The sequence below is a fragment of the Glycine max genome, chromosome 8 (genome assembly GCF_000004515.6).
Source record: "Glycine max cultivar Williams 82 chromosome 8, Glycine_max_v4.0, whole genome shotgun sequence".
Classification (NCBI taxonomy): domain Eukaryota; kingdom Viridiplantae; phylum Streptophyta; class Magnoliopsida; order Fabales; family Fabaceae; genus Glycine; species Glycine max.
The window spans coordinates 6,233,154-6,249,276 of record NC_038244.2 but is presented as its reverse complement, the minus strand read 5'-3'; the positions used below and the strand labels follow the sequence as shown (position 1 = coordinate 6,249,276).

Sequence of the window (16,123 nt, the reverse complement as noted above, 5' to 3'; positions counted from 1 at the left end):
TTCTTGGATACATAAGTCGTACGACTTATTTCATACGTTTCATATATTATTTAATAATTTTACATAATTTTTAATAGTAAGGGAATTTAATTATAATATATTGATAGTATAAATATTTGTTATGCTACCATTCAATAAAAAAAATGATTTATTTTAAGAAAATATATTTAAAATAGTTTTTAATTAATTATCAATGTAAAAATAATGAATACCAAAATGCATTAAAATTAAAGTCATAATATAAATGAGATGTTTGGCAGTCACGGTTGTCGTGTAATTTTTTTTTTGCTTGGTAGCAAACACATTTACGAAAGAAAATAAAGAATTTAATTCAGGGTTTTATTTCGTGTAATTTTATTTTAAGTTAACTCACTATTTTCTTATCCTCTCATCTTCGAAAAAGAAATAAAGTAATTTTATGAGTTTCGCCATTTTCATATAATGTGATTTGGCCAAATGATGATTTGCAAATAGGTAGGTATGAGTTGTCATTGTCGTTTTGTGTGGTGGCGGAAGGGATAATAGAATCAGACAAGAGGAATTATTTAACAAAATAAAAGTACTTTTCAAGGATTATATAATAAAAAGTAAATAAAAAATTCGGTTCAAATATTCTTGGATCATCTATCCAGGTGAGTTTAATATTTATGTATTATCAATAAAAATATTATATCATTAATTATAAATTATAATAAATGTGACTTTAAAGATGATTTTATAAAAATTAACAAAAGAAAAAAATAATTATATATAAACAATAGATTTTTATACAGTTATCTAATCATAATTTATCAGAATAAATTTATTAATTTTTAAAATAATTATTTTAAAATAATTTAAACGAAAATTTATTATTAAATAATTATCATGCATAAACATTAATCTCATTAACATTTTTTTTTGTAAGATTTTCCCAATAAAAACAGATGTTACATATAAGTATTGTTTATTTTCTAACATTCTTAATTAAAATATGAATTTTCCTTGTTCAAACACTACTTTTTTTAAAAGAATTTTCAAACACTATTTATGCAATTAAGAAAAGAGGAGAAATTAAAACGTAAATGTTTGTCATGAATCACTACTCACAAGCAGTCAGTGCACCAATAATGAGTGGTTTGTTTATTTATTTTTCTTTTGGGACTTCCATTAATGCTGGCTACCTAGTGTTTCTGTACGAAATTGTAGATATAGCCAAAATTCTCTCAGATAATATTGATTTTTTTTTATGGTATCTCAGATAATTGATGATTCGAGATTCGACCATTTGTGGCAAATTAATGCTATTGACCCTATTTTAGCCGGTCCTTTTTTCCATTTTTGTTTTAATTAAATCCTCTTTTTTTTTTTTTTTTTTACTTATCCTGTACTATTCCTATACTAGCCCTTAATTTTCATTCTCTAACACACCATTCGTTCAACACATCGAATAGGATGCTTTTACTGCGTTCTAATTCTATCCAGCAAGTCAACAAGACAATTGAATTCCTTCTAGTCAAGCGATTTGTACTTTCCGTCCTTCCCAACAAAATGTACAAATCAAGTGATTTGAATTTGTGTATGGAAAAAAGATAATAAAAGTTACATTTTATTTTTATATATTTTTTAAATATGTGTGTGTGAAAAATAAATAAGACAATAAAAGTTATATATATATATATATATATTATCCCAAATGTTATATTCAAATAATAATAGATTGGATCAAAATTACAAGTGATATAGAATCAAACCTCACTTTCGTCACTATAAACCAAAAAGTGGTCCGTTAATGGAGTGCGGGTAGGTAGCTACCAGTTTTTATAAAACGCGTGGCGTAAATGTATAAGCATTTTAAATCTGAATACTCTGTCTAGATAAAAGGTGAGATTTTAGAAAGACAGGAGAAATAGAAAAGAAAAAAATCAGTCTATTTGAAAGACTTGAAAGATATTTAAATTTATGCTAACCTTACTATCGTTATTGTAAAAAAAAATCAAATGTTTTTATAAAATGAAATACAAATAATATACTTTTTGTGTGGGCATAAAAAGGTGTATTTAAGTCTAATTCTAACAAAAAGACTAATTTCTTTGATAATGATCGCAGTTCTTATTTTATTTGAACACTAAAAGATGTATTGCAAATTAATGGTGATTGTGACAAGGATTTGTAGAGCATTAGGCACAGACTTGAAGTTTTAGCATAGTTAGCAACTTGATGTACAGTATGGTAATGACCAATTAAATAGCCGACAACTACTACTAGTATTAGTGCATTACAGCACACAGTTCTGGCAGTAACTTTGAACACTTTTAACAGTGTAACTAATTCAATTACATAGTTTTAATATTTTATATAATTTTATTTTTTATCCATAAAAAATAAATATGATATATTTACAATATTCATGCGATTATATTTAAAAAATTAGACTAGGAAGACGTAATCTATTTTTCTGTATTTTATTTTTTTTATAATATCATTTTATTATTATGTTAATAATTTATTTTTATATTTTTTTCTATTATTTTATATTTTAGTTTCTTATATTATCATATAGTAGTAATTTTTTCTTAAATCTATATTAGTTTACTATTATTTTTTATTTTTATACTTTAGAGAGTAAAGTAAGTTTATCATTAATTATTTGACGACTAATATTATCATTTGAGTTTTTTTTATAAAAAAATTAACACTATATATATTGCATTTTAATTTAAATGAAGTTATTATCATAATTTTTCTTTAATTTGTAATTGTCAAGTCTTTTTAGTTTTTAAATCTAAAATACACATGCTATACAAAAAAAAACTTAATTAGTACTCATTCTTTTGTTTTCGTTTTGCTACGAAATAGTAAACATCTTATTTTATCTCTTTTACACATTTTTATTTTCTAATTAAAAGGGTTTATATATTTCATTAATCTGAGTATGAAAGGTTGCGATGTGATTGGCGTGAAAATAAACAAAGCATGTAGACAGAGAGTGATGTACCACCTGAACTTTTGCTGTGTTATATTCAATACGATTCATACACGTTACCAAGACTAGGATAGTGCATACATGATAAACCATCCTTAATTAGTTAATTCTATTTCTCTCACCCTTTTGTCTCTGAGCCTGAAATGCTTATTTGGTCAGCTAATTATTGAGAAGGATTTGGACCATCTAACTACTACAGAGCAAATAGCAATAACTTCAGCAACTAATTAATCACCTCTTCTTAGGACGCATACTAATTCACTCCCAAGAAAGGGTTTAGCGTGATTTAGTGGAAAAAAAATACATGCATAGTTAATGAAAAATATCAAATTGAAACATAATAGAGTCAAATTATTAAGGAATCTAATTTAATTGATTAAGTTATGTGAGTTGTTGCAAACTATTTAATACATGTATTTGATTCCTAGAATAAAAAATATAAAATTGTAATATAGTTTAATCTCTTTATTTTTCAAATTGTAAAAAACATGTAAAATGTTAGAATTATAAAACAAAAATTAAGTGAGATTATTTGTTTGAAGTGTTTTAAATACAATTCAAACACACTCTTAATGGTAGATAAAAAAAAGTCATTGAATTTTATTATAAGAAAAATAAATAATAAATTTAACATGTGAAAAAAAAACAAAGCAATTATGCGCATAACCAATTACACGCTTATAAAATATAAATGTTATTAGAGAAAATTAGCACAAGCAATGGTGTGTGAAATTATGGAGAGTGAGAAAAGGGAAAAGAAGAGAAATTTGTCGAATGGAAATGGAAGAAAAGAGAAAAGAACTAGATGACCAAGTTGTCTGAAAATGTAATAGAAGAAAAGAGAACAGGCTTCAAAGATTTGAAGCTTATCTTCTTCAGCAAGCAACTGTGGTTTCATTATTTCAACCTTTGTTGGTGTCGGTCGTCCTTTGTTTTGTAGCGAAAATCAAAATGTATTCCAAAATTTTGTTTTCATAAAAGGGATAATTTTAGGGAGAAAAAATTGCTAAAAGAGGTACACTTAGTAACGCAAGAATATATAATTAACAATTGCCCAAAAAATGATAAAGAGCCGATTAATTAAAGACAACAAAGTCAATGGACAAAAATTAATTGGGCCGAGCCCCCCACATCAAACACTTGAACACAGAATTCAGATCTACTGCTGCCATTTTTTTGGGTGAGGATGTAAATCTTTTAAGAATCAAATTGATATCAAGTGAATTTTCATGATACTAAACAAGTAGTTTAGTGTTTTTATAAATAAACATAATACATTGTTTATTGAAATATATACTGATGTAAAATAGTCTATTTAATATAATTATAAATGATTATAAAATTAAAATATTAAATATTTGTTGTAAACTCGTATGCAAAGCAACTAATTTTCGTATTATATATATGGCATTTGCAATATCATCTCGTGTCAAATATTATGCAAAAAAGTCCTAGTATTAACAGAGACATGGCACGTGAAGCATGTCCTTTTGAGCATGAACTACTGAAGAAGGGCAAGCAAAAGAGGATGAAGGTTGAGAGGATAATAACCATATTGAGAGAAAAAAAGAAGAAGAAAAGGACATGAAACGACTTAGAAAGTTTGTGCTGGAGCGTTAAAAGAAGGTCCATTCATTGCATTTTGCATGCTAAAAGAAGTTCCATTCATGGAGACTCTGGGTTTGATTTAATTAAAAAGCCTGTGCTAGTTTGCCAATGGAGTTTGGTATGGTTGTAGAGAGGGAGGATTGTAGCAATTTATGGGAACAACATATACAATTTCAAACTTTTAAATAACTGCCTCCTAAGATTTAATAACTATCCAAACAATATTACGGTAAATATATTACACATTGCATCAAGTTGTAAGGTATAGACCACCTATATATGGTCTAAAACTTAATTGGACCACCCCATATCAATTTGATTTTCACGTGAGTTTCTTTTCTTTCTTTTGTTTACTAACATGTCACGTATAAGGTGGTCCAGTTGAGATTTGTACCTCGGACGGTCAAATTTTTATTATATTAACATTCGCATGAAAACCTAAAAAAAATACATTTGCATGAAAGTTTACGATTTTCCCCCTATAACCTATATAATAGGTGAAATAATATTATATGAAAATTGCGATATTATCCCATGCCATTTGGGATAACTTAACTGATGGGCAAAAACTTTAATATAATTCATATTTACCATGGATTTTCGTGTTTTTCGACGAATTTTAATAGTAAGTAATTATCCTTTTTTTTATGGCATATAAATTCTTTTTAAGAAATTTATCCAAATTAATCTTGTTTCCTTGTGAAAGCAGCTCCATGTCATCGACTTCTCAATGCCGCTTATGCTGTTCACGGACTTAACTTTACTGCTGTCCCTTCAAAATGACGTAATTTTAATTTAAAACGACGTCGTTTTGAAAACACAACTTTTAAAACAACGTCGTTTTGGAGGGACAACACAAAAAAGGACAGCAAAGAAGTCAATTTCGCTGTTGATAGATATGCCCCCCTTGAGTGACACTTTGGATGTGAGCAATGCCATCGCCACAAAAATAATAAATCAAAAACTTCAATGCAATTTTAAAAAGAATAAATGACATATGTGTTTATGGGATAAAGATATTTTTTGCATTAAAGCTAGGGCCTCTTTCAGGTTCTTCTATGGCATTTGGTACAGCATGTTTATGGGATAAAGATTTAAGACTTCAGTTTCTTTTCTTTCTTGTTTTGGCTTTTTATCTCCATGTACAGAAAAATAAATACCGACAATATATACCTATTAAATAATTTCAAAAAATAAAATATATAATTTATTTTTAAATTTTCATATTATTTAAAAAATATCATATCATCACACATACATAAATTAGAATATAGAATTTTGAGTATAACTCTCACTTTGTCTCCTTCTCAAGTCTCAATGGAGGGAAATGTCTGCTTATAACACCGAGAGTAGAAAAGTTTGCCCTCACTATTCATATCTCCGCATGATTTATTTTATTTTAAAATTATTATTTATTAATTCATAAATTTAAATTAATTTATGCTTATCTAATGTTATTCATGTTATTTTTTATTTATTTTTAAAATAAATTAATGTAATGAAAAAAATTCTTAATAATACAAGAGTTTTAATTTTTTCTTATTTAATACTATTCACATGACTTTTTTTTTATTTAAAATAAACTAAACACATAATTAGTAAATTAAAAAAAACTTCTGATCATTTACATAAGTTTACTTAAATTTTTAAAATACAAAATATTTCGTGAAAATATTAATAAAATATAAAAATTCCCCTACTATATGTGGATTAAAATGCTAATTAAAATAAATGTTAACCGGTGACAAATAACATTTGGGAGCTTGCACTGTCCAAAACTTAATCTCACGATCCAACTTCTCTAGGACCAGCACTGAGCAACCCAATTAAAACAGAAGTTCGTAGAGCAGGCCTACCTTACGTACCTTCAATATTGTGTCTTACACCAAAGTAAATAACGAGGTGCGTTAAGTAATTACCCCATATGCAGCAGTTGTAAGGTTCGTATGGGTTGAAATAGGCTATTACATTTGGAATGATCGAGTGTATCAAATTCCTAGAAATCAACCTTGAAGGCTTCAAAATTAAAAATAAAAAAAAAACTATTTTTTTTAAAAAAAAATTGAAATTAATACTGACAATTTTAGAATTGTCACATATTGCCCAGATTAGACTTGTAAGGCCGTCCTTGTGCAGAAACCCAACTTTGGAGTTGCTTTCTTTAAAGAGACAAACTAATTTTGTTACTCATCTTCTTACAAGGAGGACAATAGATTATGCTAGACTCAAACTTTTCCATTATATTTTTTCATTTATCTATCACTCTATTATAAATGAAATGCCTTAAGTTTGCTTCTATATATAATTTTTTTTAACAACAACATCATCAGTTAATTAAATCTTAATGATAGAACCAAAAACAAAACTTTTGTTTTATGAGGGACCTACAATTTTTTATTTGTTAGAAATCAAAAATAAAATTTATTAATTTATCATTGACCTAAAACATATTTTAACTATAAGTTATTAGTTACCATAAAATAAAAAGTTTTTTCTCATTCCAAATGTAAATATGAAATGTATGTCTCTCTTGTGCACAAACCCTTCATACATGTGGTTTTTTCCAATGAGCTGATGAAGTTAGGAAATAGGAAGAGGAAATAGGGAAAGAGGAAGAGGAAGAGGAAGCTGAACATGTGACACACCAAATGATAGAAGTATTACTAAGGAAAAAGGTTAAGTTAAATTAATTGAAAAGGAAGCTTGTGGTAGAGAAGATTTCGAGAAAATGGAATATGTGTTTTGTTATTGTGTGTGGGGCTCTAACACAAGTAATTTATTTCATCTTTGGTATGAAATGCCATTGTAATGTTTAGTATGTTAAATGTTACTCACTTTTACTAGGTTTGTCAATCTAGTGTTTAGGGGAGTGCGTACAATAGTTTGTGATAATGAGATTTATAAGTCAGTATAAATGCAAAGAGACTCACAGCATAAATGAGATTTGTTAATATCTTTAATACACCTACTTTTTTTCTAATTATCTTCAACTATATATAATAATTCTGGACATCATTATATTATCCGCAAGTTATGTGATGTTGGTCAGAGCGAGGGACATACCAAATATCACTTCTATACAATCCTATATAGTCCATTTGAGTTTGCCAGACAGATATAGTTGATCTGTATACTAGCTGGAAGTCAAAACTACTTGCAGTAAGCAAATAATTTTAGATTAAAAGAAAACGGCAAGTAAATTATCAATCACATGATGCATGGATATTATTATTTCAATGTGTACTCATGCATATATATATATATAATATTTAATTCTTTTGTTAATTAGATTAAATAAAATTGATATAAAAGACAAACTACTTTAAATTGTTCTTGTAGACGTTGGCTAGCTACGATCCTCGCCATCACAACCTTGTTAAAGGAAAGGATTCCCTATTATAATCTAAATGTTATTTATACCTATGAGCTAGATAGGGATGGAGAGGAAGAATGAGAAGAAAAAGATTGCGTGTGTGAAATTATGTGGAGTAGTTGATACTTCAATATCTATAATAATTGGAAGTATAGACTTGAAAAAGATAAGAAAAATGTTCACCACGTACTGTATACTACTTTTTTGCACAAGAAATTGTCTGGAGAAAAAGAAAAAGAAATATAGGTATTAAAAGATATGTCTATTATATTGATTACCAAAGAGATAATATGAAAATAATGTATGGATTAAATCTGCAAATAATATATACGTTGAAGAGCTTATTTGCTTCTGATTTGAAGTGACCCGTGTGGTCCTAACTCACTATCCATTTGAATAATTAAGTTGGAAATTTATTTTGAGTAATATTGCAAGGCCGATCCCACATTTCTCAACGAATAATTTAACTGCAGTAGAATCTACATAACGTTTGCCCGCAGGGACTGATCTACATTAGTCTTCATGGGGCAATTACCCCACTAAATATTTTTTTTGCTTATGTATTAAATAATTAGTATTTTTGTTCCGAAAGTGTTGCTCCAGAAAATAACTTTAAAAAGAATATAAAAACTTATAAAACTCATAAAAGAAAAAATAAATTAATACTAATTTTATTCACTTTATACTTTTAAATTTGTACAAATTTAAATATTTTAAATTTTTTATCATGAAATTGTGTATTTTATAAAAAATAATAATAATTTTCGTCTGTAAACTATTTTTTTACTCCCACTAAAAAGATCTTCTAGATCCATCACTGCATGCGCTTAGGGTACGGGAGAGCCTTATATATATATATATATGGAGAAAGTAGTAATTAATTGAGAAAGACCTTAAATTTTGGGTTTTCTTTCCTTTCTAAAATACATGTATTTAGGTAATTATGTTTAAGTTTGATAAAATTATTATGAATGATAAAAATTTTTTTGAAACATAATTATATATTTAATACTTAAACTCAAAATTTCTAATTAAGTTAGAACAACCATAAATTAGTTGATTCATGTGTTTGATGGTGTTTTTTGGGATTTATCGTGAATAAAAGAGGGAGATCTTTTAAAAGGAAAATCAAAATTATATATATCCATATGTTCAGTTAAGATTTTAATAAACAAATGCAGATAGTTGTCGACCTTTAATCTGCAGACTGCAGTTCTATACTTGTGTTAATATAAAATCTATACAACAATAAGGTAATAATCTAACGATAGATTACGTATTTTACAGTGAGAAAAAAGAATGTATGTATATGTACATCATTATTACACTAATGAAAGCCACAATATAAATAATACAGTGTTATATACTAAGGACGAAATAAAAAAATAATACAGTGTTATATATTAAGGAAGAAATAAATAAAATAATGCAGTGTTGATAGATGATATATAAGCCCTTTGAAAAATAAGAAATTAACCGAAAAAAAGGGTTGTGAGTTTGTGACAGTAGCGTTATGTCACAAAAATGGGATTAGTATAAAATGGAGCTTAAAGTGTTTAAAAGTTGGCCCTATGGATATGCAAACACTACTAGAATAAAATTCATTGTACGAACTATCATTCTTTTTAACATCATACCCCATTCACCACTACACGAATATATGCTCACTACCTCATTATATTTTTGCTTCCTCACTTTTTTTTCTTGTATTATTAATTTATCTTTTTCGCTGGGTGTAATCAATACGGTGTCGTTTCTGAAAAGACAAGAAAAAAAGGAAAAAGGAGTTTTTTTTTGTCAAAAATAAAAAAAAATTGTTTAGCTGAAAGAGCCAAAAGATGATCGACTACATGTACGCCCCTCTTAAGAGACCAAACATGCATGTGAAAAGGGATTCGGAGATTGGCGACGTGGAGCATGCTCTATAAAGGGGTCAATATTTAAAAAGGGGGTCAATATATATTTAATAATTCATAATCTTTTAAATTTGCAACCACATTTTTTTTTATAGAATCATGACTATTTAACACAGAAGGATAACATTTGACATTTGAGCAAGGCTGGAACTAACTAATCCTAAAAAAGAAATACGCTAGCTAGAGCTGACACATGAGATAATCAAAGTATAAGATTAACAAAAAAAATAAAATAAATAATAATAGTAAAAGTTTTGAGATAACTAATATTTATCTTAGCTACTCCAAAGGTTTAAAAATATTTAGGTACTATCATAGCTATCTCTATGACTAGCCCTAATTATAATGTGACTCTGACCCTACTCTCGAGTCATTCTCCCAAATTATACTGTCATAAAACCAATAATATAAAATGTTTAAGGCTTGTATATATGTAAGTACATGGATTATTCTATATTTCATATTTGACACCCACCCTCATGAACAAGCTAAGGTTGGCCTCTAGAATACTAGGCTATACAGAGATTCCAATATCGTGCCATGACCATTATAAAAGTTTAAATTTAAGTAAAATTATATAAATAATTTTAAATCACATCTCTATCAAAGACAATCACACATATAGCTTCAATTTAAACAATGCTCGGCATATTTGCCCTACAATTGTAGTATGGATTGTGGTTTAATTCTTGTATAATTAGTATAAACCCTCCCTCACATTAGCTTTTGATATTTAAAGCTTTGAACACTTTAATCTTTAGCCTTACAAAATAATTATTTTAATACCTAAATTTACAAATTATCATTTACTCTTAATAGTAAACAATGTGGTTGAAAAAAAATAAAAGGAATAACAATTTGTAAAATTAGATGCTAAACAATAATTTTTATAAAGTCAAGAATAGAAATGAACAGTTTTTACCAATTTCAGGAATTAATGTGAGAGTTATTTAAGGTTACCAATAGGTTTGTTCTGCTTACAATCTTAAGAATTAATATCGTCATTTATTATAATATTGTCTGAGCTTGACTTATATATATATATATATATATATATATATATATATACACATACTTATTTTTGAAGTAGCAACCTAATTTTTGTTTCTTAATGAAAATATGAAAGCCTAGTCTAATTTGTATGCCTACTTCGGTTCTTAAATTGGATTAAGGCCTTTAAATTAAAAAATAATAGTATATAAATTAATGTAACTTTTAGTAAATTAATTATATTATGTATAAAACTGTTATGTTATATTAATTTATAATTATTTAAGTTATATAAATATCATAAATTTTAGTTATATAACAAACAAATAAATAAGCTAATAGAGGCTGAATAAATCTAGTTGGTACTTCGTTAAACAACCATTTCTAAAAACTAAAGCCTTACTTATTTGTTACTTAGGTTAGGCCATGGATCTTTTAATGAATCATCTAACTTAATTTCGTCCTTACATATGGCTTAGCTCACACTTTCTTGGCACTTTGTCAACCACAAAATTTTCTCTGGTCACACCTAAATTCATTTTATGTTCGTTTTAGATGCATGACCAAATAATTAATTATCAGCAGGCACTACCCAAAATGGATCATTTTCCAAAATCCTTAATTTTTTTAGAGGAAAATCCTTGAGTTGTTCATTATAAAATAATATTCCGAATAATTAAATAAGTTTTTAAATAGGTCCATTAGTTAGGGAATACAATTCTATTTACGTGAAGGTTTCTAAGGCATGATTCTGATCAATTTAGACAAATTCTATTATCTCTATTAAGTTTCCAGGTAATAATATATATATCGAGTATCAAGCATACATTAATCGATCATGCTCTATATATATTGACCCCCGAAAAAGAAAAAGACAACGAAGAAAATTTCCATTTCACAAAACTAAGCAGCTTTGTTTTACTTTGACAATTAAATATATAGCTAGTTAGGCAAGCATAAAAATCATTTCAAGGCCTATAGTTTCTTTTTCTTTTTTTAATTAGGGGTAGCAAGGCCAATAGTTTTCATTATTCAGGAAAGCCAATATATTTTTTTGGTTTTGCTGGTATTCCTCAAAGCTTCGAGCCTGCGGGCTGATGATATTACATATCCTTTGGTCAAATTTGTTAAAAATGTAACAAAAATCTATTTATGTAATTAATTTACTGTCCTCGAGCATAATTTGGGTTCCTCATTTTTTATTAAGAAAAATATTCCAGCATAAATAAATAGGTGACTTTTTTTTTATTAATGTTTTAGGTGCACATTATAAGGGTTTGAGGGTTATTTTTAGAGATATATTATAAAACTATTCACATATCTTCATCTAACAGGTTAAACTTTCGAATTGTTGATACACATTAACACATTCCTTCTAATGCCCAATTTATTATTAGTTAAATGAATCAAAAAGTATAAAATTAAAAAACAGAACCATTAAATATGAAATAACATCCATAAAAATTTGTAATCCTAGAGAGTGTGTTAAAAATAATATGTTGGGAGTATTTTCATTTCTCAATATATAGTGGAATACCTTTCTTTTCTTTCTTTTTCTTTTTCTGTATTTACACCTGGTGTCTCAAGAATGCTTATGATCAAATGCTCTACACATAGTATGGTCAAATCATATAAGTATGGTTGATCAAATACAGCAACTTAATAGTTCAACATATGTATCTACAAGTTCAAAAATATCCCCAGAACTAATAACGTTCAAGAGGAAAACAAAATGGAGAGTAACAAATTAAGTCCTCCAACTCATCAAGTAATATTAATTTCAATCAGATCAATAACGTTACACTAGCCATTGGATGCGAAAATCCCAAATGGGCTGCATGCATACACATGACTAATATACATGAAAAAAGATCTTGTTTCTAACAAGTAATTATAATAATAATGCCCCTCTAAACACGTACCCGATGATTTAATGTTCCTTTAAACCAGAGTCTCCACCCACTATATGTAGCAGATCATGATGTCAAGCTAACTATTCCACTTCGAAACAAAGCAGGCTAGACTGTGAGATGAGTCAGAATCACATAACTAAACAAAAGAACTATCTCTTCATCAAATTAACTATATATACAAAGTGGCCCATAAACAAGGCAAAAAACCGATATATTGAGAGATAGATAGATATAAATAAAATATGATAATATATAAATATGTATATAGCAAGAAAAAGAGAGTGAGTACATTATGCAATATGCATGGATGGATCTCAATTAATTCTGGTTATGATGGGACTTGTTGTGTAACATGGAAGGGACTATGTCTTGAAGGAGGCCGTATTCTGGAGGAAGAAACTGGTTGTTAAGAAGAGAGTTGTTAATGTTGTTATAGGAAGAGTAAAACGAGGACGGAGCGATGGTAGCAGTGGTGGTTGTAGTAGTAGCAGTAGTAGCATTTGTCATGGATTGTGTGGCGAAGAGGTTGTTGTGAATGTGATGATATTGGTGGTGGTGACGAGGGTAATGCATGTGAAGGAAGAGATCTTGCGGGAAGTTTGACCCGGCTGCGAGTGGATGAGTTGGTGTGGCTAGCAAAGAAGAGGGTGTGAACATTCCTGCGGCCGCATTCCCTCTGAGAGAAGTGGGGACCGGATGGTTGTGTTGACCTTCATACGTTGTTATCACAGTGGTTGGGTCCTGAAATGACCTCTCCACGCGTTTCTTCACTGTGCACTTCTGTGTAGTGCACCTGTAGTAGCTCCTGCAATTATCATCATATTCATCATCTATTAAACTTCATTTTTCACTTTGGCCATTACTACTACAATATTGGTAATTAAATTAAACAAATCGAAACCATTGTGTGTGTGAAGAAAATAATAATGGGGTCTAGCTTGATTTTTACTTTTAATTTGTTGATTTTCTCTAAAGGATTTAATCAGGTGGAGTAATGTCTCTTTTTGGCACTTGGTTTTATAATCATAATAACTAGTAAGTCATATTAGAAATAGAATATTCATTTGAAATGTAAAGATCTATGAGTTTTTTATTTTATTTTATGGAACTGACATCTTTCCTTCTTGTGGAAAGTGTGGCAAAGGGAATTTGTGTGAGAAGTAATTTTATGTGAAAATTTTAGCTAGGCTTGATTTTTGTTTTGATCTTAATTTGGGTGCAAAGAAACGAGAAAAAACGCGTTTTGTACCTTGGGTAAGGGCTATTCTTGACAGCTTTTTGTCCATATTTTCTCCATCTGTATCCATCTTCAAGGTGATCAACCTCACTCTTGGTCATGAAGGCAAACCTTGGCTCCTTTTGCTTCTTCTCTCCTTTCTTCTTCTCCTTGTTCCTGTTAATTTACCCGAAACAAAATTCTAAGCTGCACCATAGCACAATCTAAGCCTATCTAAGAAGAGGAAAAAAAAGGGTTTGAGCTTATCTTAAGAAAATGAGGAAGAAAAAAAAAATTACTTACCCTTTCTTAGAGTTTTCTCCTCCTTCTTCAGTTTTCACTTGCCTTTCTTTTTTGCTCTTTCCTGAATCTTCCTCAGCCCCGGCTTCAGAAGATGAAGAAGAGATAGAAGAGTTAAGGGTCGCAAGGGTTTCACTGCCACCACTACCACCACCACCACCACCACCATCTCCTCCTCCTTCTGCTGGCTTTTGGTTCCCTTCAACAGAAGAAAAAACCTCAGATGAGGAAGGAGAAAGGCCAAAAGAAGTTGCAAGTGAGTTGTAGTCCATGCTTCCTTGCAAACAGTCAGTGAAACTCATGTAAGAGGGATCAAAGGCTTGTGATGAATCATATGCTGCTGAAACTGAAGGAATTAAGGTAGAGGAAAAGTGCTTTTCGTACATAGTAGTATTAGATCCTGCTTCTGTGCCCTGATGCTGATTATTAATGATATTGTGGTCTAGGACAAGGTCCTGGTAGTAAAGTTCCTTAGGTTCAACAGACATGAAGAAGAAAGAGAGAATAAGGAGAGAAGCACCACAACAAGAAAAGAGTGTGTGTGTGTTTGTTGTATATGCTTGGTGGGGACTTTGTAGTTTGTAGCTTATCTCTTGAAGTTATTAATGTGTGTATATATAAGGTTTTTTAAAAAAAGAAAATAAAAAAGTCTTTGGGTTTGAATGGAGAACTGCTATGGTCACTTTTAAAAGGAGGTTGACAAAATACCTTCCAATCAGAAGACCAGAAAGTGCTTTCTCATATGGAAACATTTTTCAGTCCATGTTACTTCCATTAAGGAAACTGATCATCGATACTTATGGAGACAAGGATGATTGTCACTGGAGCCTCCCCAATAAATAAAATCAAATGTCTATTGTTATAAATCTAGAATTATATATACAAGATAAGTTAATGAACAAAAAAAATGAAACACTGCCTAGTTATTAACCTTATAATTAACCTTATGACCAATTCGTTAAATCAGTGTCAGCTTTGTATTAAAATATATTATAAGAATTCTTTGATCAAGACAAAATATATTATTTGCTATATACTTTGAGTGTGTACATAGGTATTATATAAAATTTAATCTTATGTACTCAATCAATATTTGGCAGAACAGAATCTTTAGCCTTTTGAAGCTCAAAGAGCTGGCAATAAAAATGTGATTCATTTTTTAAAAAAATTTGATTGACTATTCAGTCCAATTGGGAGTCTTCTACAAAATAATAGCTTTTCTTTTCGACCCAAATTATATTAAATAATAATAAAAAAAGAGTTTCTCTATTTTCTCTCCTTCTTGTTTGCCGAAATCCTTGAAAGTGATGAAACCACTAATTGTATATATGTAAAAAAAAACAAAAAACACAAGAATCCAAGTTGCCCTCACCCAGTTAAAATCTTTAGCCGCTGTCTGTGTTTCCATTCTTTGGGTTGATTAGGAAAAGAATAGTCAAACAAAGCATGGTTGACTGTGGTATTGTTTTTACGTGATTCATATCTCTTCTTTTCTAGACATATGCAAGTGGATGTTGTAACCACTTTTCAATCCTGTAAAATTTATGCAGTGTTGACAAGGAACATATATAACTGGTGATGCCATTTTAACAATTTAAGTTATTTTACAAACTTAATTTTAAACATTTTACTTTGATCATTTACTATATCCCTTCATGTAAATTTTTTCTCATTAAATTTTGTGTTAAATTCTCACATTAAACTCTTATATTAAGAACGTGTAAAAAGTTAAACATAAATTAGGTTTGATTAGGCTACAATATTCACATACCACAATTTATATATATCACGTGTAAAAAGGGAGGAAAAGAGGGTTCCGTTTTAATTGCGCGCGTGCGTCAC

General features: G+C 28.9%; 1 protein-coding gene across 1 annotated transcript; it reads right to left on the bottom strand.

Annotated features, from left to right (window-relative positions):
• Positions 1-12,599: 12,599 nt before the first annotated feature.
• LOC100816891 (WRKY transcription factor 28) lies at positions 12,600-15,123 on the bottom strand. Its single transcript, XM_003532600.5, has 3 exons — positions 14,285-15,123; positions 14,015-14,158; positions 12,600-13,570 (listed from the first exon to the last, which is right to left on the bottom strand). The coding sequence occupies exons 1-3, from the start codon at positions 14,767-14,769 to the stop codon at positions 13,084-13,086; spliced, it is 1,116 nt and encodes a 371-aa protein (XP_003532648.1). The 5' UTR covers positions 14,770-15,123; the 3' UTR covers positions 12,600-13,083.
• Positions 15,124-16,123: the final 1,000 nt, after the last annotated feature.

Coding starts and splice junctions, on each gene's coding strand:
- LOC100816891 (XM_003532600.5), bottom strand. CDS start 14,769: ATGTCTGTTGAACCTAAGGAACTTTACTACCAGGACCTTGTCCTAGAC. Junction 14,159..14,284: donor GGAGAAAACTCTAAGAAAGG/GTAAGTAATTTT, acceptor GTAAATTAACAG/GAACAAGGAGAAGAAGAAAG. Junction 13,571..14,014: donor AAGAATAGCCCTTACCCAAG/GTACAAAACGCG, acceptor TGATAATTGCAG/GAGCTACTACAGGTGCACTA.